This window comes from Tiliqua scincoides, chromosome 3, assembly GCF_035046505.1.
Source record: "Tiliqua scincoides isolate rTilSci1 chromosome 3, rTilSci1.hap2, whole genome shotgun sequence".
Classification (NCBI taxonomy): Eukaryota; Metazoa; Chordata; class Lepidosauria; order Squamata; family Scincidae; genus Tiliqua; species Tiliqua scincoides.
The window spans coordinates 83238560-83266356 of NC_089823.1; the positions used below are offsets into that span (position 1 = coordinate 83238560).

The 27797-nt window shown below is 43.6% G+C and overlaps 1 protein-coding gene across 2 annotated transcripts in view; it reads right to left on the bottom strand.

The window, feature by feature from the left end:
* Positions 1-4284: 4284 nt before the first annotated feature.
* The window catches only part of STS (steroid sulfatase), a 107958-nt gene continuing 84445 nt past the window's right edge, over positions 4285-27797 (bottom strand). For both annotated transcript variants that reach the window (XM_066619356.1, XM_066619357.1), the window contains one exon: positions 4285-5325. In XM_066619356.1, the coding sequence (XP_066475453.1) occupies positions 4973-5325 (353 nt within the window). In that variant the 3' untranslated portion in view covers positions 4285-4972. The remainder of the gene's footprint in view (positions 5326-27797) is intronic.

Sequence of the window (27797 nt, forward strand, 5' to 3'; positions counted from 1 at the left end):
GCGGCGCGATCCTGGGGATTGCGTTGCTGCATTCCCCACTCCTTAAAGGGGTTCAGGCAGAGGATCTCAGGCTGGGGCATTGTCATGCTCCAGTTTGAGACCCTCTGACTTAAACTTTTGACCATACTGTTTATATAAAAAATAAACAGCAATGGCGCTAAAATGAGTCCTTGTTTTAGGCTGCAATCCTAGCCACACTTTCCTGAGAGTAAGCCCTATTGAACAAAATAAGACTTACTTCTGTGTAGACCTGGTTAGGATTGTGCCCTTAATGTTAGAATTTGCTCAGAATGTTGCCCTTCCTTATTACATCTACAATGCAATCCTGACTGCGCCTTGGGCTGGCATGAGTTCCTTGCACTCACACAGGAGGGTCGCAAACATGCTGTAAATCATGTTTGCACCTCCTCAAAAGTCAGCTGGGACAGTGCAGTGTTCCAGGGCGGATGGAGGGTGGTCCTTGGGGCAGACGGGTGGGGAGCGGGAGATGGAGCTGGGACCCAGCTGTTATGCCAGATCCCAACCCCATTTCCTGAGCAGTGCTGGAGGTGGTGCAAGTCCAAGGAGACCCATTGGGCTGTGGTGTCATACCCAGGGGTAAGCAGAAGAGTTTCTCTTTGCCTCCGGAGGAGCCACTTCAGGCCTGCCTGTTCCAGCGCAAGATAGGATTGCGGTGTAAATGAAGTAAACCTTCAGATAGGAAAACGCTTATTCCAATATTCTCCCATGGGAGAAATGGATTGGGTTATTCAGGGATAAAGTGCACAGAATGAGATGCACTGGACCACTTGGCCTGGCAAAGTTCTCACATCACTGCAAGGATCAACTACTTTCTTCTTGACTGAAATCCATGGCATTGGGTTGTCCAGCATGCATAGGACATGGGTGGTGGAAAGGACTTTGAAAACAATTAACTAAAAATAAAAAAAACCTGTCTCAAGAGAAATCCTTACTCATACAACCTCCCTCCCTTCTCTCTCTGCTTGCATAATATCATCTAGAAAGTTCTAGTGGGATAGCTATGTAGGATATCTTTCGTTAAGCAATTCTACAAATCGCTGGTTTCAGCAAGTGCTGGTGGGGTTTCCAACTAAACACAGCGTCTTGGTCATGTTAGATGTAATCACTGCAAGGAATGAAGACTCACAATGCAATTTTCAAGGCCTAGTGCATTTTACGCATCGATTACAGCAGGAAAGCACTTAGAAAGGCAGCAACAAATGTAAACAAACATCTTTGGCCAAATGCACACTGTGTTTCCCATGATTAAATAAAGCACACAGGAAACCAAACTGAATGGCCAACTCATTCTTAAATGGTAATGGGTATGTTTAGAAAATACATACCTATCCAACCAGCCATATGCAGTAAGAGACAAGCGTGCTCATAGGACATATGCAGCCTCCACACACCTCCCATTTGGGAGAATTAGCCACATTTTCTTTCATTGTGTGGACCATTTCTCTAACCCACTTTTCTATATGCGCTGCTACTTTAAGAGTAGGTTTATCGGTGCGTGAAGAGAGACAATTTGGACAAACTAATGAAAGAAAAACATAAGAATATAAGAAGAGCCCCCCTGGATCAGGTAAAAGGCCCATCTAGTCCAGCTTCCTGTATCTCACAGTGGCTCACCCAGATGCCTCAGACAGCCTGGCAAGACAACAAGAAACCTGCATCCTGTTACTACTCTCTTGCATCTAGCATTCTGAGGGAGCCTACTAAAACCAGGAGGTTGCACAAACTCCATGTACAAACTCCTGATTAATTCATGCCCCAAATCATGCAAAAATACCCCATTCCCTTCCCTGGTCACTAGACAAAGCAATGGTGGAGATGGCAGCATTGAAATCGGCGATGGGAGATCAGCCACGCTTGTCCCTGCCCACTTCACTTACCTCCCACTGCTGTCCCACTTCTGGGTTCCTGGCGCTCCACAAACAATACTTCAATTGTTTGAATAATTATTTTATTTTAATCACATTTTAAATACCACCCTTCCTCCAAGGAGCTCAGGTTGCACATAGTTCCTTCTCCCTTTTTGTCCTCACAACAATCCTGTGAGGTAGGTTGGGCTAGGAGATAGTGACCGGCCCAAAGTCACCCAGGAGGCTTCGTGGCCAAGTGGGGATTTGAACCTGGCTTATCCAGGCCAAAATCCAACCCTGGAACCACTGCACCATCCTGGTTCTCAAATCCTACAATAAGCAATCCAACAATCCTACAATAAGGCCGCAATCCTACAATACTGGCCTGAAAATGAGTCCCGTTGAATTTCGTGGGACTTACTTCTGAATAGGCATACATAGGATTGCATAGCAAGTTACATTCAATACATAAGAAGTTTGTAAATAGTTCAGCTATTTAGCACAGTATACAAAGAATAAATAATTAAAATGAATTATATGTCATGCTCCAACATAAAGTACTTCTTGCAGCACACAAATATATATAAATTGTGTATCATTAATACTATTGGACATTCTCTGATGGCACAGGTGTCAAAGACAAAACATTTTCTGACATAAAATCAAGTTAAAAATCAAGTTATATCAGACATCATCATATTTTATTATTTATAAATAAAAATCTTATCAGACATCTTCATTATTATTTATAAATTTTATATTATATCAAACTTCATCATATTTTGTGGATATTTGACTCTGGTTTTCAAAGTGTAAAAATATAATACATTCATTTTGAAAATAGGCACAAGTATGATGCTGAATGAATACTGATGGTACAGGGAAGAGGCCATACTTTAGTGGCGAGCACATGTTTTGCGTGTAGAAGACCTTAAGGTCCTCTGGTATCTCCTATAGGATTGAGAAAGACCAGTCTGAAACCTGGAAGATCTGCCAATCAGTGTAGACAAGGTTGAGCTAGATGGACGAACGCTTTGACTCCTAGGTATCAAACCTCCTAGGACTCAGTAGAAGGCAGCTTCCTGTGTTGTTCCTATGCAGCTTCCTAGGTTGTGTGCCAAAGAATTTCATGGGAAGGACCAGTGGCATTGCTAGGGGGGTATGGGGGGTGCAGGTTTCACTGGATGGTGTGCATGGGGGAGGTGACACCACTACTGCCTACAACATTAAAAAATCTTGGTATTTTTGAATTCCATCATGTTCTTTATCAATCAATGCATAATTTCATGCAGAACGCAATGAAACAAACCACGTTGAAAAATATTGTATTGAAAGTTATAGCCCAAAAACCAGCAGGGGCAGAGAAATGGTGCATCACCATGCTCACTGCCAGGGGTGTTGCCTTGCCCACTAAATGGGAAGAGGTCCATCATAAGGGATGCTGCCCTGGCCTCCCACACTGGGTGATGCAAACCCGAGTGACACCAGGGGAAGGGACACAATCATAAGATTGTGAATTTCATCCATGCACTGCCTCCAGGCCAATCCAAGCTGCTGCTGCAGCAGTAACACAGGCACGCTGCAGACCCCAGGCTCTGCAGTAATTTGGCTGTGTGTGTGTGGGGGGGGGGGTGTCATGGTGGGGGTGTGGCAAGCGTAGGCGGTGCATCAGCGAAGGGATGGATCCCATGCCCATCGGTGTGTGACAAAATTCTATCTTCTCTTCTTTACCCAGTTCCTCCCCTTTTCCATTCTCAGATTTAGTTCTATAGTTAACGCAAATCCAAGGAGATCCATAGGCAGCCTGAAAGCTTACTTTCAGGTCCTTGTCCCCCACCATAGCATGCAGTGCATGCCTTCTTGGTGCAGCTGCATGCTACAGCATGGTGGGAGATAGGATTGAGCAGTTAATCTAGATCAGGGTTATCCAAACCCCAGCCTGGGGGCCAGATGAGGCCCGCAACAAGCCTCTATCTGGCCCATGGCCAGCCTCTTGTCCCCTGACAGCCTCTGGCCCACTCAACTGTACATGACCAGAGTTGTGCTCTGGTTGTGTCTGGAGGGTGTTCTGAGGGCCAGGGAGGTTGAACGAATGACCCCATTCATTCATTTATTCACTCATCTAAATTCCATCTCTAATTTATCTATTTAAATTTTATTTTCCGGCCCTCAACACCATGCCAGATATTTGATGAGGCCCTCTGGCCAAAAAGTTTAGAGACCCCTGATCTAGATTGTAGTTGACAGACTATGTAGGATATGCTTGCCTAACCTGCCTTCAGCACTTGTTATTATTAAAGTGCAGGGGTGGTCAAACTTTCAACTTTAGGGCTCCTGGACCTTTAGTTGTGTAGGGGCACAAATTTCAGTAGGTGCAGCTTGTTACCTATGAGATGACAAGCTGCACCTGCTAAAATTCCTTCTTCTACACAATTGTTAAAGGTCCAGGAGCCCTAAAGTTGAAAGGATAGCCACCCTTGTAATAATGCAAGCTTGATGAGTCTCTTTGTTGCTGCACATTGTGTGCTGCTTAAAGCCAATATGGTCACAAATATGATGGATGAAGGTGCTTAGGAATCTGTGGAGGTGATGTGTGTAAGAATGGATGGGTGGAGTGTGCATGTATGCATATATATGTATAAGTGGGTGGGTGGAAGGTATGTGCGTGAGACTTATTTTTGTGCTTGTCTTCTTAGTGGTTGTTTTGCAGTGGTGTCCACCATCTCTTCTCAGAAATTCCACAATGCCCACAGGTTCCACAAGGTTGGCAGGCCCGAATTGATTAGATATAGATAGATATATGTGTACAGCTCTGCCTGGCACTCCAAAGTTGGTTAAAACTCTGATACTTCAAAAGAAGTCATTGTATACAGTTATCTGCAAACACAGCAGTATTTTCAACAATCACATGAATATATATAACATGGTGTCATTACAATATTGATTATTTGGGCAAAAACTTGCTTTAGAGGTTCAGGAAAGGACAATTTCTTCACACTCCTTGTCCCTGTTTGATATGATTGTCGACCGTTTTGTTTACCCCTCAAGCACTGTATGTGACAGCCGTGTTAGTAATACCCTGCTCCAGGCACGGTTTTGTTTTCTCATGACTCATGATTGCAGAAGCAGAACTGGAGGAAAGAAGAGCAGCAGGGCTGAAGCCAGGGCTTCCACAGGATATTGCCCAATGCAAACTGACTGGGAACAGCAAGCAGGGACTCGGTGTGGTTGTTCACCGCTTCCTGAACGGCTCGGAGGACTTCATAGAACCGAGTCTCCGTTGCGGGTGTGAGCGGATTTTTTTCTTCAGGGTCGGTAGAGAGGTCAAAAAGTAACGGTGGATCATGGTGTGTGATAAAATTTCCATGACAAAAGCACACGTGAGAATCGTAGCAGCCACTGGAGCCTTCGGGACTGAAATTTGGAGTGAAGAAAAATACTTTCCAAATGGATTTGCCTGTAAGCATAAAAAACAAAATGACAGTTGAGGATATTTCTCAATTTCAGCAGATTCTCAGGTTCAGTCTCTAGTGCTAAAATGCAGAAAAAGAAAAGTCCTCTTCTCCTCAAACATTTATTTATTTATGTATATTGGTATTTATATACCACCTTTCTTTGGTCGTCAGATTTCTCCTCAGACTTTAATCCAAGGCGGTTTACATAGGCAGGCTGTTCTAAACCCCGGTAGGGATTTTTACAATTGAATATTTCTAGTCTTTCACAGAAGTCCTCGTTCCAGCTGGATTCCTTCCCGACCTGGCCTCTCTCTGGCCCTTCGCCTCCCACACTCTACTTGATGGCAACTCCTCTCTGCCACCAACAATATGAAGCTTGTCATGGGCTTCAGGAAGGCTACAATCCTATTCACCCTTACCTGAGAGTAAGCTCCACTGAACACAGTGGGACTAACATCTGAGTAGACATGTACAGGATGGTGTTTGAAGTTTTTCATCTCCCCTTCAAACCTCTTTTCAAATTGATCCTTAATGGCACAAACTTGGAAAGAGGCACCTTCATGAGAAGGTTTCTCCTTCAGTCCTGTGACTTGTATTTCCAGGGTGAATATTTTTGAATGTTTTTGAACTCATAAAGTTTGCCTCAAATACATGGTGAGCATCATGCGCCTCCGATTCTTCTCTGCCTTGCATTTAATCCAAGCCAGTAGCATAGCTAAAGGGGGGAGAAGGTCAGTACTGCAGGTGCTGCAACAGCTGTGTAAGTGCCCCCCCCCACTCACCATTGGAGCCATTCCAGGAAGTGATGGCAACAAGCAAAAGATGCTGTTTGGTTTGGCAAGTGCTTGCGTGTTGCTCTCCCTACCTGCAATGGCTCCAATGACAAGTGGGAGGGGCGCTTACACAGCTTGTTGTGGCACTTGCAGTACTTACCATTTACCGCCCACCCCAACCACACTACTGAGCCAAGTTGGGAGATAATTCTCCTCCTATTCCCTTCCCTCCCAGTCAGTACCAAGTCCCCTCTCTCCCACCTAGTCCTTTGCCAGCCATCCACTGATAGATCCAAATTCCTTCCTTCTTCTCTCTGCTGCTGCTTACTTCATCTGATGGGCTGATGTTCCAGTACTAGTGAGAGGACAGGTCTTCCCTCTCCAGTGCCTCACAGCTGCAAGTAGTCCTGAGAAAGTAGTTTTTCTCAAGAGCAGCTGATGTTGCTACCAAAACTATATGAACAGGTAGAAGCAGCAGGAAAATGTGAGTGAGGAATATGGTTTCATGAAAACCCTCTCCAAAGGGTTTGTCTTCTCCAAAGACTACTGAACATTATTCTCCAAAGAACTTTCAGTTCAGCTCTAGTTCTATCACAAGAGAGTTCCTTTGCTTTCCCTACAGCATATCAAACACTATCACCCCCATCACTTTTGGCCCTCCATTATAGCTATAGAAATAACAAAGCCTATCAGTCTCACATCTGAATATTGTTTTGAATTGACATTACAGTCATCCCCATTTCGTAAAGTACAATTTCTGCATTTTAGGATGTAGGAAGCAAGGATTGCTTGTGCCACAAAATATACCGGTAGGAACTGTGCATTAACCTAAACTAGCACCACCACTGCTAATAATGTTAAACATTTATAGATAACTTACCTCTGCCCAAAGTTTACAATCAAATAATAAATAATCAAATAAAAGAGAGAGAGAGAGAGAGAGAGAGAGAGAGAGAGAGAGAGAGAGAGAGAGAGAGATGGACAAGAAAACAGAAACTTGTGGGAGCATCTTGCTTGTACAATCAAGTATATAGGAATGGAAACAAATGCATTTTAAGATGGTCCTTGAGCATCACAATGGTTACTTTTTCACTTTCCCACAGATGAAATCATTATGCTGATCTAAACGTACAATTTACAAATAGACTAGTGTTAACAAAAAAGATCAATGAATAAGTAATACTCATATTAAGTGAGTTCTGTAAGAGACATTTTCTTTCTAATTCCTCACAATGTAAGATTCAGGAAAGTTGTTCAGTGACAAAATGCTCCAGCATGGGCATATCTAGCTGCCTTGTGCTGCACTTACACTTTCTAATCCAGTCCTGTAGGTGAAGGTGCTAGAGGAGATGGGGGAGCAGTAGCCCTCTGGACATAGGTTAGATCACTGCAAATGTGGACAATGCCTCTTACTGAATTGCCCGGGAAGACAATAAATCACACTTTCCAAATCCTGAGAGGATGCTGACTTCAACTGCAAATATTGACACCTTTATGGAGTTCGCAGGTTGCCTTATTGGAACAAATGTAAGTCACATACTTTACTGTCCTCCTGATTCAAAAATGTGTATAGAGCTAGCTGACTGGCTGGACTATTTGTCACTTATAAGTTAACTGCTTGGATTGTAGCAGGAACAGGAAATAAGGGTGTATGGAGGAATGTATATTTCATATCTTTCTTTAGGCTTCAATGAATAGTACAGCTCCTTGGCCCCAACCATGATCAGATGTTATTTTTTTTTTGTACAGTACATTTTTTTGTACTTTGGTGCAGTACTAACAGTTCTGCAACAGAACAATATACACATCTCAGTCCATAATCATGACGAGAAAGAAGAATAAAATTATATCACTGCAGACTCAAATCATAATCGGCTCTTGAGAGTGCTTTTGCAAGGATGGTCTGGGAAAGAAATATCTATTTGGCACCCAAGCAGAAAGCTTTATTGATATTAAGGACAAAACAAAAAAACTTTAGCAGCCGGGATGTGTGAAAGCTACTACTCAATTTTGCTTGAAGTGAAAGTAGCAAGTCTATCCGTAAGACTTTTCCTTCAGTGTCGTTGAATAAAAAACAATGCTTTGAAGTGCACATTGTTCAGGAAGAAAATAGAGAGGCAAGAAAAAAAATTATCAAGAGTAGAGATGCTACCAAGGTTCATTTTTGTTCTGGGATCAGAAATCAAGTCTCAGAGGTTTGTAATTTTGCCTCAAGTACAAAGAGAGCATTGCAACTATATCTGAGGCAAAAGTTACCAGGGGATACATTAGGCTCAATTTTTGAGGAGTGGTCAGGAGTGAAAGGGTGTACACTACCTTTTTTGCCAGCTTCCCTTTTGGCCGCTGGGAGCACTTTCACAGCAGTGGCTGTCTTGTTACAACAAATTAGCAGTCACATTTTCCCCTCAAAATGCCCCCTGAGAACAATGCTACATCATTAAAAGTTGTTTCTGGGAAAGGGATAACTGAGAGAGAATTAAGCAAAGAATCAGAACCCATCATAGACCCACAACTGGAAATATGGGAGAGGCTATTTCCCATTTTCCAATTGGCTTTGGGTAATTTTGCAAAAGACAGATTACATATCTTAAAAAGAATATATAAAGGTAAGTCTGGATAAGCTTGCTGGTCACTAATCAGCAGCTACTTTGAACATAATTCCCTTCCCCAATCTTCGCAGTATGGGATAGGGGCCACTGTCATTTTGTCTTGCAAAATCATGACTGAAAAGTGTGTGTGTGTGTGTGTGTGTTTAGTGTGACTGCTTTAGGGACAGAGAATCTTTTATTTATTTAGCTACGTAAACTACTTTGGGAACTACTTTTTGCTGAAAAGTGGTATACAAATAGTCATGAGTTAAGGAAAACAACACTTAATCTGCAAAGTTTCATCCAGAAGGTGACAGGAGGATAGAAAGTGTGATAAGAATTCAGGTAAACTTGTTTGGAAAGGAACTGAACCTAACCTGAATAGGATGAGACCCAGAAAATGGCTTGCAGTCAAAGTAGAGGTTGCACAATGGTGCTTGGCTCAGGGGATCTTCTCTGCCCCTCCTCCCCAGTAGAACCTCTGAGAACCCCGTCAACCACAGGTGTTCAAGAGGCCTCCAAGATGTGTTGCAGGATGTGCTGCAGGATTCAGGCAACTTTCTAGGAACTGGGCAGATGTGTCTTCCATGCCTGGACCATAAGAGCTTAGGACCAGCTCCTAGAAGTGGAGAAGGAAGACCAATTCCCTAGTTCTCCTTGGGAGGCAAGCCAATGGGTTTGAGGACAAATAAACTTCTACTTCTTAGCAATGTCATAATGCTTCACTGAGTTACGAGATTGTGGGACACCGCTGTGATGCTCGACAATAGCACTCAAGCATTAAAAATGGCCTTTCTAATCATTACAGAAAAAGTAAAATTATTAGTTAGATGCTGCATCCTGGAATGACCAATATAATATGCTGTCAGACACAAAGAGCTGTCAGACTTGTAATCTGTAAGTCTGATGAACTGTTATAAGGTTGGTCATTAAAAGGAAGACTGTTCTCTGTACATCTCCCGGCTGGTATATAATCTCGTCGTGTCAGAAGATAGCTGCAAGGATTGAATAAATCTTCCTGTAATTAATAATCCTCTTGTTCTGGTCAAGTCTTGTAAGAGTGAAGCCTCATTAGATACAAGAATTGTTAAATACCATTCTTTAATTAAATATGCAATCGTAAAGGAAGGACAAGGCTATTTTAGTACTTAAATCTCCATCACAGTGTGGTGTTGCAAGTTGCCTAAGCAGGACACTTCTTAGGAAAAGGGCTAGCTATATATTAATACACCCATAGGCTGTTCCATATATGTCTTAAAAAGCTTTGTCATCTCCCATTAGTCAATATTGGCAAGGTGGTTATGGCAGAGCCATGTTTTGTTCCAAGTCTGGGAAGCTAGTCTAGAAATTGATAGTGCAATGGAAATAACTTGCCCTTCAGCAAAGCTTTTGTGCTGTATATCTGCTCTTACAAACTACGGCCTGTGGGCTATATCCTGTGTTTGATAAGAGACCTTCCCCAGTGAGCAACGCTTAATGTTCCGCCACACTGCTGCTTTGCTTTTCACTCAGTCTGGGCACGGGGATGCTTTGGGCAGTCACATCTACCCAGACATCCTGCTGCAAAGCCTGCTGGGATGTTGGACAATAGGTACAACTGCTTTATATGTTTGAGAACAGGTATGTTGTCACAGCTTCATGAAGACATTTTCCTTTTTTCCCCATTAAGTATTCATTTGAAATGGAATTTCTGGTTTCATGGCTCAATAGCAAAAGCTGCATAGCAAGAAAACAGTATCACCACTGAGATTAACCCACCATAAACATTCCTGACTTTGAGCCAAAGAGCCAAGGTTCTCTATAGCCCTGTCCTCGTCTTTCATCATTAAATAACAATTGTCTCAAAACGATCATAATTTATTTTTAATTATGTAGGTGCCAGGTATATTACAAATGATATCCGTGTAGTACACCCCCTCCCCACTACGTTGCCTCACCTAGCAAACATTTACAGTATCATTGCAAAGTTGCCTACTAGCATATTAGTGTGGAGTAAAACACATTTAACTTGAGGCCTACCACATGGATATCACTTTTAATATAACTGGCACCCATATAATTAAAAATATAATTACATTAGCTTTAGACAGGTCACTTTCCTGGAATAGATGGAAGACGACCAGCAGTCCAATAAGGCCAGTACGCGTCAAGATATAAATAACCTTTGCTCAAAGCACAATTGCAAAGCCTCAGATATCGCAGAGCCAATAAAATACCATATGACTATTTGCCATGCTTGTCAGGAGAAACACATTGCCATGGAAAATAACACGAGCCGAAGTGTGGATCAGTTGATTAGGGAACATTTTTCCTAGGTTCTGTCTCAACTGTTTGACAATATCTGCTTAAGCTAGAAATGCTCTCCTCCCCTTTGACAGTTATATAATTTCACACTTACCAAGTAAAATACCCAAAGTATGTCACACAAATTCCAACTCCGTTGCTTTACAATGGCCGTAAAAATGACAAATTAAAAAGTTATAATGAGGAAGCTTAGCTGGGCTGCACTCCTGTCTGCTTTGCCTCCTTCAGCTGTTCTGACTGACAGGACAATGAATACTATGACCACCATGGTAAGCTTTCCAGTAAATTATGCTCTTTGTAACCTTTTTGCCAGGCTAGAGATGAAATACAGTGAAGCTCTTTAAAGCCAATAAAGGTTTATGTATGTATGTGTACAGTGAAGCTCTGAGGTCAAGGAACAGAATTGTATTTAAAAAGTAGAATAATTTTCTTAGACCAGCAATCAACAAATACATATGTGAGAGGAGAACAAAACACTGCATAACTCAAATACCTCAAAGTAACCTAGGGTTCAGTGGCGTCACTAGGCTGGGGTGGGGGGGGCTGCCCCAGGGGTGAGGATTGAGGGGGTGCATCATCAAACTGCCTGAGTCTCTCTTTGGTGATCTTTGGCTGCTTTGGGCCCAGCCACTGTGCACTCTTGACATGGATCATGTTTGCTGTTCGCCAGCACGAGGACACAGCAACTGGACCCAAGGTGAAGAGTGGCTGAAGGGACGATCGCTTTTCACATTTAAATCAATGCAAGATCCCAGAAGGTTGAGGGCAACATGATCACACCATTACATCATCCCTGAACTTCTGGAACACAGAGCTTCAGGAAAGTGCTACTACTCCCGTGTGATCTGCAGTAGGGATGCCACTGCTAGGGCGTAATCAGAAATTTAGGCATACGGAGTTTCTGTTTACACAAGCTTCCATCAACATGGGTCTGGATGCCAAACCATGTAGCTGGAAAGCAGTAGAAGGACCTTTGAGTCAATCCACTCTATAAATCTACACATGTAATCTAAACCACAGTGTGTCAGAAAGATGAAGCTTGACTCAGTTGCTTGACCTACCTGAAGTTATTGTTTCTGCTAGGATCATATCAGTCATTTATTCCTGTCTTGTGCATCTTCGGGGTAAAAAAGTGAAATGAATGAGCTGCACTCCAGATGAAAGACTTGTTCATTAACAATGCTGCTTAACATGTGCCCTGGCAATTGTAACTCATGCTAGAAAACTGAAATTAACTTTTAATAAATTGTATTATTTACCTATAAATAATAATCATAATTATAAAGAAATTTCATTAAAAGTGCACTTTAAATAATCACTTGGAATTAGTGGCATTGCATAAAACAGCAGGTCCTGCTACCTGAGGATTTGCCACCCGCAAATCCTCCTTGGACAGGAGGATTGCCATTCATGGGTGTTCACAGCTATCTGCAGTCTGCTGCCTTCTGATGGTCTCTGCTGGCTTCCTGAATGCAGTGGAAACTTTCAGAAAGCAGCAGAGTACTTCAGAATGGCACCTGCAAAGAGCACGGGGCCCTTTAAAATGTTTCGGGCTTGAAAAGAAGGCATCAGCATCTTGAATTTGGCCTGGGAACAAATTGACACAATGCTGATGCTACATTGAAGTTCTACATGCTATATAGCAAGAAGTCTGGCTACTGCAAATTTGTATCAGTTTCAATTTCTGAACATTCTTTAAGAACAGTTCCATAAGTGCATAATGTGCGGTCCATCCATGAAATGAATAGTGCAGCTTGTATCAATCGTAGTTAGCAGAGGGCCCAATCCTATCCAACTTTCCAGTGTCAGTGCTGCAGCAATGCAGCCCCAAAGAAAGGGAACCAACATTCTCTTACCTGGAGGAGGCCTCTGTGACTGCCCCCCTACCACAGGATGCAGTGCATGCCCCACTGGCATGGCTGCACCAGGGCTGGAAAGTTGGATAGGATTTGGTGCAGAGTTATCAGCAGTTTAAAGGTGCCTACTGCCCTGAATTTGCCATCACCCTCCTCCAGTCCTCTGTGGATGCAACATTTACAGGCTTTCTTATGTTCTTCCATTGCAAGGTTCTTTTCCCAAAGCAGGAAGTGCAGGACTTTCTGTTTTATTTAAAGGGACTGTATGAGGAAGGTGAGGATCCACTCACACTGCTCCTTCCTCATGTGGTCCTTTTAAATAAAACAGGAAATTCCACACTTCTTGTTTTGGGAAAAGAATCACACAACAGAGCACAGTAAGGTGTTTTTTTCTACATGTGCTGAGGTGGAGGCGGCAGTGGCAGGTCAAGACTGGCATCAGGTGGTGAACTCGCGTTCACCATCCTGACAGTACAGTGGGCCGTCCTTATCCATGGGTCTGACAACCACAGACTTTAGCATCCACGGATGCCAAGCCTGGAGTTAGAGGGCCTCAGAAGACCTCCCAGAGATGGCTTCTGGTCACCGGTGCAATTTGAAAGTGGCTTCCGGTCACATCCAGGAAGCCTTCTGTGGAGGCCAGGAGGCTGTGTGCGACCTCTGGGGGACCTGGCACGGCCCCGTGGCACTGCAACTCTGGCCTCCCGGCCCCTACAGATTTAATTATCTGCAGAATTCAGAATCCATGGGGGGGGGGGGAGTGGTGGTGGTGGTGGTCCTGGAATAGATTCCCTGGGGATACTGAGGGCCTACCGTAGTCCAACTTATATATTGCTATGAATGACTGTGCAATGATCTGCCTTCTCCAGACATGAGCACATTTTATTTTCTAGCCTAAGCTAGTAAAAAAAGACTTAGGGCTACTGCTACCTGAGCACTCCAAAGCATTCTGATATCCAGGAGCATATTCCAACACGTGGTCCTTAATGGGGCGTACACTGGTCCTAGACCCTGATCCACTCCATTACCCTGCCTCAAGCACTAGATCATGAGTCAACCAGTGGTTCCAAAAGCCTAAATTTTAGATTTCTTATGAAATTGCTGCCTTTTCCTCCACCAACCTGGCTAGCAGTGTGAACCTAAGATCATGGCAGCAACAGCTTAATTTTACATATTGTTGCATACATGTGGCATGCCAAGACAAACTTGTTGTTATGTATGCAAGTTATGTAGGATTGAAATCCTGCATAACCGATTGGTCCAGTTATGACTGACCAATCAGGTGGTGGATCGAAATCCTACCGCCCAATTGGCCCTTTAGTTTAGTGTTTCAACAGCACCAATCGTGGGGAATCTGGGTGGAGCTAAGGAGTCTAAAACCAGGGGTGTTTGCCTTGTGTTTTTATTGCCAGGTTCTATTCTGAAGATGAAATAAACGTGTTGAGCTGTTATCTCTATGCCTTCCTTTATTCGTATGGACCCACTATTTAACACTTGTATTAAGCATCAGGCAACATAAGCCGGGAGTTTCCCTGTTTTTGTACTTGGCATTTGAATTTATTTACATATTTGTATGAATTTATCTTCAAATTTATAGCCTCCATTTCAAGCATTTCAAAGCAGTATACAATGGAGCAATTCTGGTTATGTACCCCAGCAAACTCTAGAAAGTGGCACTTTGCACTAATTCATTGTTGGGAAGTTCCCAGTTTGTTTTACCTAACACATTAGACAGGCGCATCAAATAAGTGATGGTTTTGTTGCTGTTTCTAAAGCATGGAAGAAAATGTTGTTTTCTTGGTTAACCCAGCTGCAGTTTTTACAGTGTCTTGTACAGTGTTCTGCCTTGATGGATGGAGGTTTCTAATAAAGCTTTCAAGCGACTATATTTCATTTCCTTTTATTATGGAAGACAGCAGTGCTTATATTTTATTGGCAGAGTTCTTTCATTTCACTTTAATCTCATAAATGCTTGAAATGCGCTTCCTCATCTCCATGAATACCGGCTGCACTTTTTGAAAAAGGCACCAGACAAATACAGTGGCTAGAAGCCATTTGGTTAACAATATTCTCTAACTCTGTTCTAAGTCCCTTTCTCTTCAAAGCTGTGTTCTGCTTAGCCTTGTTTCAACAAAAAGACTTCAAACAACTTGTAGCATTAAACAAGGCAGAACTTTCTAGATGAGTGTTTCTCAAACTTTGAGGGAGCTTTACTCCCTCAGTGAGTCTTTGTGGGGCAGGGTCTTGGGCAGTGACGCAATCCCCAGGATTGTGTACCTATGGGGTGCAAGGCAGGGGGTGCTTTCCACTTACTTTATGTAGGTAGGACTGCTGCAGGCTGCAGGAGATGAGGGGACCCCTGCACAGCTCTCCCTGAGGCTTTGAATTGTCAATAAAAGTGGGCACAAAGCACCTCCTGCAAAATGGAAGTGCTTTGCACCCGCTTTTACTGATGATTCCAAGCCTGGGGGAGCGCTGTGGAGGGCTACATAGGGCTCCCTGCACCTCCTGCAGCCTGCTGCAGCCCTACCTACATAAAGTAAGTGGAAATCACCCCCCTTGCCCCCCCATAGCGATGCAATTCTGGGAATCACTTCTCTTCCTCTCCCCTTCCCCCACCCCTTAAATGGGGAACCATTACATGAACCATTACATTACATTACACATCCCTTAAAGGGACGGGGGAACAATTACACACACCATTATCTGACCATGTGGAGAATGTACAAACAATGATCGCGACCCACTTCCAGTTTGCAATCATGAAACCGGAAGTGGATTGCGATTGCTATTTTGCCTGCCTCCGCAGGTTGGGGAGCCCTGCGGAGGCTGGTGCAGGGCTCCCCGCACCCCTGGGAGGCTGCTGCAAGCTGTGGTGAGTGCAGCCAAGCCCCTGCACCCCTCCAAAGCGACGTGATCTGGTGATCACGTCGCTGCCTCCCCCCTCCCCTGCAAGCACTTACAAACTCCCTGCGAGTTTGAGAACCACTGGATTAGTTAATTAGGAAGCAGAACTCTTGTGACAGCGTACTAGCACTCCTAAGAGATACCCTTCCAAGATCCAGAGTTACTCAGAACTTTTCCTCAGGGCTAGTCCTTTTGTGAAATAAAATACTATGGAAGATAACGTGCCCTGTTTCAGTCTTGAGACGGCAGTGGAAGAAATGCAGACAAATGAGGCTGGAATTGTGCCCTGAGCAAAACTAAAAAATAAGTCTCAAACAAAACAAAAACATACTTGGACAGAGCAACAAATGGGAGAGCTCCCTCCAAGAACACCAGCATCAAAAACATACTCTGAAGAGACCTTTATAAGCGGCCCTGCAACTTACAAACATTACAAACATAGGAACCTGCTTAGACATCTGAACAAGAATACACGCACTTAACAGAGGTTGGGGGCAGATTGTGATGATGTCACAAGGTGCCATGAGCTCCAATAAACCATCTAGTGAGCAGAAGGAGAAAGTAGAGGAGGAAGAGATAGAGGCAGAAGGAGAAAAAGTGAGAGACAGGGGAGAAGGAAGGAGAAAGTAAACGAGGAAGAGGCAGGAGAAGGCAGCAGCTATATTACAGCTTAAATGGGCTTTTGTGGGCTTAGCCTGGGAACCTAACAATATTGAAAATATAGAAAATGCATTCCAAGTTCCAAACAACTTAGGGCCCAAACCTATCCAACTTTCTAGCACCAGTGCAACCCCCAAGGTAAGGGAATGAATGTTCCCATACCTTGAGGTGGTCTCTATGACTGCCTCCCCACCATAGGATGCAGTGCATGCCCCACTGGCACAGCTACACCAGGCCTGGAAAACTGGACAGGATTGGGCCCTTAATTTCAAATGAACTTTTGGAACAAAATCTGTTTGTAAGTTTGGAACTTCCTGATAATTTAATTCTCTAGTGCTTCCTTTATAGAGAACAAAGCTCTTACCTTTATATGCCTTCCATTGTAAAGTGGATATTAAAGTGGAGGGATTCACTGGTTCAAGTAATGCTACTCTTTTGTTTTAGTTTTTCAGAATTTAATTTTAAAATTAAAATGTTGACATATCATTGTAGATTTTTTAAGCTTTTCTTGTTTTTTGAGTATTCCTTTATGGAAAAGCAACAAATAAATGAAATAAAAATATTTAAGTAAGCCATTTCTGCCCAACATTGCATATATGCAACAGGGACCAAGTGTGTACACCAGTGGGCTGGGCAAAAATGGTCATGAATTATGCTGTAGTGACTACTAATATTCTAACTTCACTTCCAATGAACATCTGTGAATCATTCATATATCTTTTTCTCTTCCCCCCCCCCTTTTTCTTTAACTCCAAGAGGTAATTTTGAATTCTACAGGCTATTTTTTAAAAGTATTTTACAAACGTATTTAACAAAGTGACAGCAGTGCCAATGTTTAAATAAAAATGAATTAGTCTCTTTAAAACATCTGTGTTAACATATGATAATTCAAACCTGTCAACATTTCTCTCTCCTCTCAGAACATTTCTAATTTTACTCAGAATGGCTTCAATTCAAACTGATGCTAGAAACAGTCTTTTACTCCAAAGAAGAAAAACACCTCCCACTTGGGTTAAAATTTTTAATCTGTGAATTTGTTTTAACCCAAAATCATTTCCGTGCAAAGGGTAAAAAAAAATCAGTAGTAAATGAACTCAATGCACCACCCCTGAATGGTTTTCATCAACACACCTACCACATCTCATGGAATGTATTCTTCTCTCTTTCACAGTTAATGATCTTTCACAAATCCATGAGATACTTGCAACTGTTGCTGCTACTTCTAAGTGACTTGTTATAGAAGGTTATGATGGGAAAACTCCATGTCAATACCATAATCATGTGGTAGTTTGGACCATCTTGCCACTCCACCCCCCCTCCCCCGAAACACAGCATGCTCATCCTGAGCTATGAATATACTAAGTGTGGGACCATGTGGACCATACCAATTGGAAAACCACTACAGTGGTAGAAATGAACGTATAGGTGGGCCCTTTATTTTCAGGTTCAGAACCTGCAGATTTGATTCACTGTGGATTCTGAACCCGTGGTAAGAGCGCCCTACCTGACCTCCCAGATGCAACTGGAACCACCTTCTGGTTGCATCTGGGAGGCTTTCTGAGGCCCAGAGAAACTGGGAAATGGACCTGAAAAGCACTGAGAACACAGTCCAAACTGCACGAACCACCAGCGCAGTGGTCCCTGCACTAGTGCACCAGTGGAGGCTGTTGCAAACATGTGGAGGGTGTTGCAAACATGTCAACACTGCATCAAGCTTGCCGCTGGATGACATAGTCATGCCAGGTGGCGGGAGGATGGTTTGGAGATAGGGGCATTTCAGGGCAGGATGAAGGCAGAACAGGGGGTGAAATCAGCAGTGCCCTCCTTCGCCATATCCTATCCTCCCACTTGGGCTTGACAGCCTTACATGAGGCTAAATAACTGGCAGAGATCTAAGTAGCCTCCTAGGATAGCCCGGGGCATTATTTGGGGTAAGGGGAAAATATCCTCTTTCCCCAAGGTGATCTTCATTCTGCTCTTGATGACCTCTTGATAGAGCAGAGGCCCCGCTGAACCAACACTTGTGAGGATTGGGCTGCCCACTAGGTGTTTTTCCCTTTCTCTTCCTACTCTTACCTACTTGCTAGCCTGTTTCGGACATGAACAAAGAGCAGGTAACTCCAAACGTTTTGGCAGCATGGCTGCATCATATAGCTGAACTGTGTTTCCCTTGCCTCCTGAAAGTGTTATGAGGACAAAGTGTTATGTCCGTGGGGCCACGGACCTCTCCATCTGGCCTGTGGCAAGCCCTGTAATCCTCTGGAGGTCAGGGGAGCACAGCTTCTCACATCCACCGGATTATAGGGCTTGCTGAGGGCCAGATAGAGAGGAATGCCATAGGCTGAATCTGGCCCACGTTCTGGGATTTGAAGTATGTGTACACAGAGTATGTACATAGAGTATGTGTTTAGCATTTACAGTATGAACACAAGAAAACCACTTGTTTTCTATAGTTTCTGCGTGCATCATCATCAATGGGCCAACACAGATATAACAACAATCATGTTTATCCAAATACCAGGGTTCATACCAGGGTGCAGTTCCATTAGATTAGGTTGTACAGTGGTGCCTCGCAAGACTAATGCCTCGGGCAACGAAAAACTTGCAAGACGAAAGCATTTTGCGATTTTTTTGGTGACTCGCAAGGCAAATTTTTCTCTGGCCGTGCTTCGCAAGACAAATTTTTTTTTTTGGTTTGTTTTAAATCGCACTTCGCAAGACGAAAATTTCACAAAACGAAACGACTCATGGAACAAATTAATTTCGTCTTGCGAGGCACCACTGTACTGTTGACTCAGCTGGGAGGGGGAAACCTTCCTGCAAAGAAAGAAGAGACTAATGAAAGCTGAAACTGAAGAAAAGGCTATGCCCATTATAATAGGTCTACTGCGCTGTTCTTTTGTGTTGTTGTGTACTAATGTAAGCATAACAAACACGCTTGACATTTCACATCTGAAGCTACTGTAGCATTCATTCACCATATGGCAAGGAGTCCCATTAACAACCCTTTGGTATATCATATGCCTAGATCTTAATCTGTTTTTAAATAACCTCATGAATCAAATGAGCTGCGTTTCCTACTTTCTTGCCCTTGCATTTTAAGGGCCAAATATTTAATAAAGTTTCTATTGGCTAGTGCCTGTCTTTCTGAAACTGAGATTAAAGTCCTGTAGAACTGCGGTTCAGTTTTCAGACCCATGAAATAAAAGGGCTTTCTGTACTATGCTCCTAAATTACATCCCATTGTTATACTACTACTACTACTACTACTACTACTACTACTACTACTACTACTATGAATAATAATAATAATAATAATAATAATAATAATAATAATAATAATAATAATAATAATAATAATAATAATAATATCAACTACAATTACAACTACATCGAAACAGTTAATAATTGGTGGGAGCATAAACCAGAAAAAGGGACAGAAAATGAGAAATCTTGTGGGATTTTCAAATATGAACTGATAAATTTTTGGCACACAATACATCAGACATCACAGTAATAGAAAAGAAATTGACCATTACCAACATAGTAATACCTGGCAATAATAAAATGGATGAAAAAGAGCATGAAAAAGATTCAAAAATTGAAATCCAAAGATTATGGCGCAAACTAGCAGTGGTTATCCCAGCTGTGATTGGTACACTGTGTGCAGTGCCAAAAATGATGGAACTGCATCTAAAACATCTGAACACTGACAAACTTACTATTGGTCAAATTCAAAAAGCTACCCTGTGTGGTTCAGCACACATTATCCATAAATACATTATGATGTCCTAGGACCCTGGGTGTGGCCTAACTAGTAATTAACATCAAGTCCAGCTAAAGAACAGGCAGTTGTGATATGAGAAAGAAATAATAATAATAAACATTACTTTGATTTTCAATATTGTATTTTAGTTTGGAATCCATGCACACGCTCAAAATCACAGACAAGATGGGCAGGACAAGATTTTCTTTCTCTCTCCCTTATCTGTAGAACCCCTTAGGGATGGCACCTGCAGCCCATCTCTCAAGCTGTGAAGTAGCTGCAGAGGTGTCCTTCCTGACCAACAGCAAAACCTCTGCTGAAGGCCAGGCTGAAATCACTGTGGTAGTTTCGAGCAGGGACTCCGAGATGAATTTTAACAGGGAGTACAAAATTTCTTTTGGGCTCTTTCCCAAAGGGAGAGGGTTGGGAGAGGGGAGGTCAGAATAGCATCAGAGAAGGGGCAATACAAGGCAGAGGGATGGTGATAACAGCAAGAAAATAATTGGATCTCAAGTCTACTAGGCTTCCCGATGGGAAGCCCAGGTCTACCAGTCCATGTGGATTAAGCAGCTACAGTAACACAGAAAAACACACTCCTAAGACTCTGTAAAATTTTTGGAATATAGAAAATCATTGCAGAAAATTGTGTTTGGACTCACAACAGAATGAGAAGTGCCCTGTGCATACCAAAACGTACTTCTGCAACAGCTGTAGTCTCACACCTGCATCCCTGAGCTCCTACACACTCCTTCATGGTAAGCAGATCAAACAGCTCCTGTGATCGGCCGGTTTCCTCCCAGATTTGACAGTGTGCTAAGAGTGTCTTATATGCATTCCTCACCCCAGTACATATGCCCTGCAGCAGCAGCCACTACCATGCACCAGCGATAGCACCCCCAGTATCCCATGTGGGCAGTGACTCTGAGTGAGATAGGAAAATGAAAGATCCCAAGAAAGTTCTGAGCCCCCTCCTTTGGTTCCTAGGCCCTCCATTTTGATCCTGGGCTGGGGCAAAAATTTCCCTTTGCACCCCACTCCATGGGCCCTGGCTTCAAGGGGAAGGTATGTGCGTTTGCCACTCACTCCAAAGTCTCCAAAGTCGTTAGGGCAGCTTCCCAGTCATGACCTGGATTCAAGGTTCTCAAGACATCACAATATTAGGACTGCAGTGGAAGGGATCCTATGCCTTCTTCCCTCGGTCACCTCTGACTGAAGCTATTCCTGAGGGTTCCCCTCCCCTAGCGGTAGGAATTCCTGGAGGTCCTGTTAAAACCTCCAGGATTGCTTTGAATAATCACCTGGAGACTCCAGGTGCTAGAGAGTAGGCAATTCTGCCCCTTTGATCCACATCAAGCTGTAATAGAGGCTGTTGCTATCGAAGAGTGGGAGAGAATCCCAGTTGCTCCCATTGAATCAAACTTCTAGCTGTGATTCAGTACATGGGTGCTGCTTTCCACTGTCAAAAGCAGCATGAGATCAGTCTGATGGGCTTGGGAGGTGGAAGTCATTTCAAAAGTCACCAGTTCTCAGGATACCTCGAGCCCCACCTTATTCTGTATGTAGGAACACGCTTCCCCTAACTTCACTCTGTGCCAGATTGGGTGTCTAGTGTATTTTCATGTGGAATAACCATTTACTAATACATAAAGCCTTCCCACCAAGCACAGTACAGCTTTCAATAAAGGGATGCAGGGAAAAGATAAGTTCCCAGCTATTGAAACAAAGCTTATTAAAAGCAGTTAGAAGGATGGCTGTTTGACTATTCATAGATTTGACGGGGATCATTGTAATGTAATTACTCTAATAAAAGTACATTTGAAATGCAAACAGTTTCTCCTTCCCTTAAACCTCCTTGACATTACAGCATGCAGAAAAAATGGCACAGAAAAATGTCACATAAATAAGTAAATTGCTGCATTCTGCACTATAGAGAATGTGGCTTTTTGAGAGTAGCGACCCAATCCTATTTGAGCCTTACACCACTGGAACGAGCATTCCAGCAGTGTAAGGCACTTTCCGGCTATTGCAAAACCTCAAGCGGCAAGCAGCTGGCTCTGCACACCAAAAACTAGAGTAGCCATTTACTGCCAGTGTGCTTCAACACATTGGTGTGCCACAAATGGTCCACAGGTGTGCAGCGAGAAATAGGGAGAGGATCATTTATTAGTAGGGTCACTGGGGGATGTGAGCACAGTGTGCTCTAGCAGCACAGTGTGCCTTGGCGATTGTCAAAAAGCTGATGGTGCGCCTTGAGCATTTTTGAGCCTTGTCATTGTGCTGTGAGATGAAAAAGTTTGAAAATCACTGGGTTAGAGGGTGCTTGTCAGCACTGGTAAATTCATGCAGGGGTTGGAGGGAAACGGGGAGGGGGTGGAATGGGGAGGTGGAACAGGGAGGAGGGCAGATTGAAACAAGGAAGAAGGCAGTATTAGCAGTAGCAGTACACATAGATATCCTAACTCCTTTCCAAGGACAAGGTTGGGCAGGGTGCACAGGATATTGGCGATGCTTTTACCACTGATGACTGCCCCCGTTCACCCTGACATGCCTCCTGGTGGCCCTGATCCCCATCTTGATCCTTCCTTTCTCCACGCTGTTACTCCTTCTCCCTGCTCACTGCCCGCCCACTGCACCAACTTATCAGCACCCAGGGAGTCAGATGAAAAGCAGCTGCGTAGCCACTGCTGCTCACCATTTACATTAGTGGCCTGATTGCATGTCACATATTGCAATGCCTCAAACCATGCTGTACTGCTGGAGCATGGATTCCAGCAGCATAGACGGGAGATAGGAATGGGCAGTACGTCAATGGTTCTACAATTTCCAAATTAGCATACCTAACTGCAAGGATCCAAGCATCTTTCCTTAGCGTGGTACTTTGGCTGCAAGTAAATCTCGTGTTCCTTGCGCTCAACAGATAGCTGCTGTAGCAGAAAACATGCAATTTTCCATCTACCTTGTATTTCTTTTGTAATGGGAAGTGGTGTGCTGATTGCAGTTTTACCTATTGGCTAGTGATTATGGGATATTCTTAGTGATGCTATCCTCTTTTCCCCACCATCTGCCTGCACTGTTTTAGAATAGTCTTGTAAAAATAAAAGCAAATGCTGTAAAACAGGGAGAGAAAATGTATTTATGTTTTCTTTTTTTCTTTAATAAAACAGTCATTGGCATTGTAGAAAAAGAATCTTGATTTATTGCATAAAGCTAGATACATGGTTGCTGGTAAAATCAATTGACTTGGCATTTATCAGTATTACAATAATGTTTTATTACAAATATTAAACTATTGTTAGACTTATTAAGCCTTTATGCTACACAGTTGTTCAAAAGCGTGTTTACAAGACACCAAGGAATTTATTGTCCATTCAGTATCCTTCCTGCTTATTTATATTAATTTTTTTTGTCTGCAATGGAAAGTAAAAAGACCTTAGAAAATATGATTCAGTGGCTGTATACATTAGTGTAAACTCATTTGCTCCAATATGGACTACAAGTCTGTAAGTGGCCATTAAATGACCCCCCTGAATGTGAGTGATGCAAATGTCCCGCGTAACCACAGATCTGCTCCTTATCGGGTGACTGCTCTCCTTGTAATGAAGTTGTCAAAGCAATACATTTTTAATAACTCTGATTCATAGGCCAATAAAGTCCCAGAGCTTTTGCTCATGGTATTTTAAAGCACTACTCCTTTATTTTAATTTTTCAGCTATAACAGAAAAATTGCATCTGAGGCCAAGGAAATGCCTTTCTGAGGCTATCAGACACAGAACTTGAATAGCTTCTATACCTTCATGGGTTCAGAGGAGAATTCCACCAGGTGTACCTTCTCCCATTACTGCAGTATTGGGTTGAGAAAAACTACACGGAATTAAATTCTCTTATCTCTGCAGTTCTTAATAGTAGCTCTTTTATAGGCTGCTCTCCTATGCTATGCATTAGATATGTCTGTATATATTCTGACTTTCCGATTCATGTAGAACAATAGATTAATTTGCATTCAAATTTTAAATGAGAACTGTCAGGGTTCCCCTCCTCCCCCGAGTCCCCAGCTTACCCAGGGAGGAGGCTTCTGGACCAGAGCAGAGGCAGCAGCCTTCCCAGCCCTCTCAGGAACAACCCTGGCAACTCCAGGTGAGAGGAGGCGGGAGGGAAACAGAAAGAGGAAGGGGAGGAGTTGTGGTCATCCCAGGGGAGGGCAGTCCCAGAGACAGGCCCTCTTTGTACTATCCCTGTGAGGGAAGGGGAGGGTCCAAAGGGGAGGGGTCTGCCCTACATAAACCTGGAGGCCAGGGATGACAAGGCAGTTGGGAGTTAGAAGAGCAGGCAGGAGGATCTGCTGCTAGCAGCCCCTGCGCCTGACTGGCAAATGCTGCCAACCTGAAGAAGGGGAACCGGGTGATGCAACCCCCCCTTCTTGTGGGGAACGAGTCTGAGGCCTCCACAAGGGGGTCCCCCTCGGAAAGGCCGGGTGGGCCCTCCCCTCCCCCACAGGGAGGCCTCACAAGAACAAAGAAAATGGTAAAAATATATTCCATTTCATTTAGTCTTTCAGAAGCATCTTATTTTTCTATTCCTTATGGAGCAGGCTATTCCATATTTAGCATAGATCTGTTTCTGCTCCATTCTTAGCAATGTCCACCTGCCCTTGCTATGGCCGAAAAGTATACAGATCTGCACAAACAGATCTAAAAATGACCCTAGACATGATGGAGCCATGTCTCAAGAATTTGTGCATTCACTACCATGCACAGAAAACAGTAAGTTAACTAGATGTGTATGCTATCAACACTGATATGATAAATGCCTTAGAGACCAATTCAGGGCTCGACGCACCAGCTTTTTGCTGGTGCGCACTGTTGCAAATGTATCAACACTGATATGATAAATGCCTTAGAGACCAATTCAGGGCTCGACGCACCAGCTTTTTGCTGGTGCACACTGTTGCAAATGTGGCAGGTTTGCAAGGCCTAATGCTGAACCAGTACCCATGCTAGCCCAGTGCTGGCCAGTACTGGGTGGGTGCTCAGCCTCCACCGCTCAGCAGTTACATGGACCACCAAGCCACAGTAAGGTAAGCGCGGGCGGGGGGTAGGCGGAGAGAAGGCATTCCGGGGAGGCGTGAGGCAGGGAGAGGGCAGGGAGGAGGCATGCTGGGGGGAGGGAGTGGGGAGGGAGAGAAGCGGGTCCGGTGGAGCAGTGCTCAGCGCCCTACACGAACGCTCTTCCTTCACCACCGACCTTTTGGTCAGCGGTGAATCAAGTAGCCCCACTGTGGGGCGACTTCCCTTACCTGGGAGAAGGGGACAAAAGTCCCCTTCTTCTGAGGTGCTGCCAATGGCTGCCACGGGTGCAATGGATGCGGTGGCAGCCGTTTTCAGTGCTGCCATAGCCACGTGCCACAGGAATGCAGGACTGGGTTGCCTGCCACAATCCTAACCAATAGTCCAGCACTGAAATAAGGGCAATGCAACTCTGAGGTAAGGGAACAAACATTGCTCTACCTTCAGGAAGCCTCCATGACTGCTCCCCAACTGTAGGATGCAGCGTATGCTCCACTGGCACAGCTATGCCAGTGCTGGAAAGTTGGTTAGGATTGTGCCCTTAGGCTGCAATATTATGCACGCTTTCCAGACAGCAAGCCCTAAGGAAGACAACATGATTTACTTCTGAGTAGATAAGCATAGCATTGTGTTTTTAGACTGGTAAATTTTGGAACCAACCAGAATGGAGGCCACGCCTGTTATAATCTTAAGCAGTGCTTAAGAACTGAAGAAAGATGTAATTGATGCTTTAACAGTACCTTTTTCACTTCAGCGATAGCTTCAGTTATACTCGCTGGATAAATAAGACTAGAAACTGGAAACCACAAAAAAGGACTTACCTCTCCTGCCACAACCCCAATGGCAGGAGAACATTAATAATGTAATCCTACGGGGCTGCCACAATGACATAACTAGCATTTTGGTGTCCTTGCCAGTGCTGGCAACCCGCTGAAGCAGGTAAGTCAGTGAGGGAGTTGGAACAGGGCAGGGAAGGGGTGAACTGGTCAAGGAGGCCTTGGGAGTGGGTGAATCCAGCAGCAATGGCATGCTCCGGATCCTATGCTCCATTTTCACTGGCTCCTGCCTCCTTTCTCTCCTCAGATTTGAGCCAGCAAAAATAGTTGGCACGGGTCTGAAGAGACCCATTGTCTGGAGGGAGGCTTATACAGAGGTGAAAGGGGTTTAAATCCCTGTCCTCTGAAGCCTCCTGTTCTGCCCCCCCCCCAACCCACTGGATATATGGTGCACCTTTTCACCATGGCTACACTGGTGGGGGAAAGAAGGATAGCATCGTACCATCAGAAGGGCTTCAGTAGCGGAACAGAGGTAGGCAGTTCTTGAGTTGCCTGATCCCAGGCCATTGAGGCCTTAAAAGATGAAAACCCAACTTGAATTGTATGTGGAAATTGGTAAACAGTGAAGGTGGTACAACATAATATGATCTGACTTCTTAACCCCAAACAAAAGACCAGCAACCATATTCTGACTCTTAAAGTTCCCAGCCTGTCTTCAAGGGTAGCATGATATAAAACTGTATCCCCAACCTAGAATTGTTTGAATGATTGAGGCCAGCCTTAGTGCGTTTACCTGGACCCTGATTTTTGACAATTATAAATTCAGTGTACTTACCCAGATGTTTTAGCTTACAAAAGTACCTAAAATTGGTCATAATTTTATGCTGTTTTCTTAGAGCTTACCACTAGTGCTTGACAGCATCAGATAGGTGCCTTTTGGATAGACAGAGAAAAACTGGGAATGAAAATGACAACAAAACCTCCATAGAGAACATCTCTGTGAATGCACACAGAGATGCTGATAAAATCAACCACACATCAGAGTAAGCAAGCTAAAGTGCAGGAAGATTTTTTTTCTCCCCTGTAGACAGTTGCAGCATGCTGGAGGAAGATAAACAATATGAAGGGCCTTGCAGTACCTTGAGAATATTCCTTATGAATGTCCTTCTATTGAATCCAGAGAGAAGGTATTTGTGAAGATGGCTACTGGACAAGTGAGCCATCAATCAAGTTCTCTCTGGAGAACAGGAGCATGAAAGAGGCATGGAAAAATGTCTTGTTTGCCTATGCTCCCCAAATAAAGAAACCTGAAAACATCAGGGCCAAATCTGCCCAGCATCTAACTGCTGCATAATGTGAAGGAAGGCAAGAGGACTATGTAAGAACATCAAAGAATAGCAGACTCCACAATTCCATGCTGTGGAAAATCGGTTCCATCTGAACTGTGAAGAAAAGACTCTCTTTGCACTATGGAGACTGCTGTATATGCTACAAAGAAATATATCACTGAACTCAAAAAGGATGTCTAAAGAGCTCTCTCTCTCTCTCTCTCTCTCTCTCTCTCTCTGTATACAAATGATGCTTCTAGTGAAAATATTCAAAGGAATTGGAAAGTGGAGATGAGAAATAACAGCGATGCCTAGATTTTGGTTTTTTTTTTTAAAAAAAATTCTGTATTCTCTATGACAGGCTAAAATTTTCTCCCTTTCTGGGAGAAGAAGCCCTTCTGGTTCTTCTTCCCTTTTTTACTTTGTGTCACTCTCACAATGCTAGAAAAATTT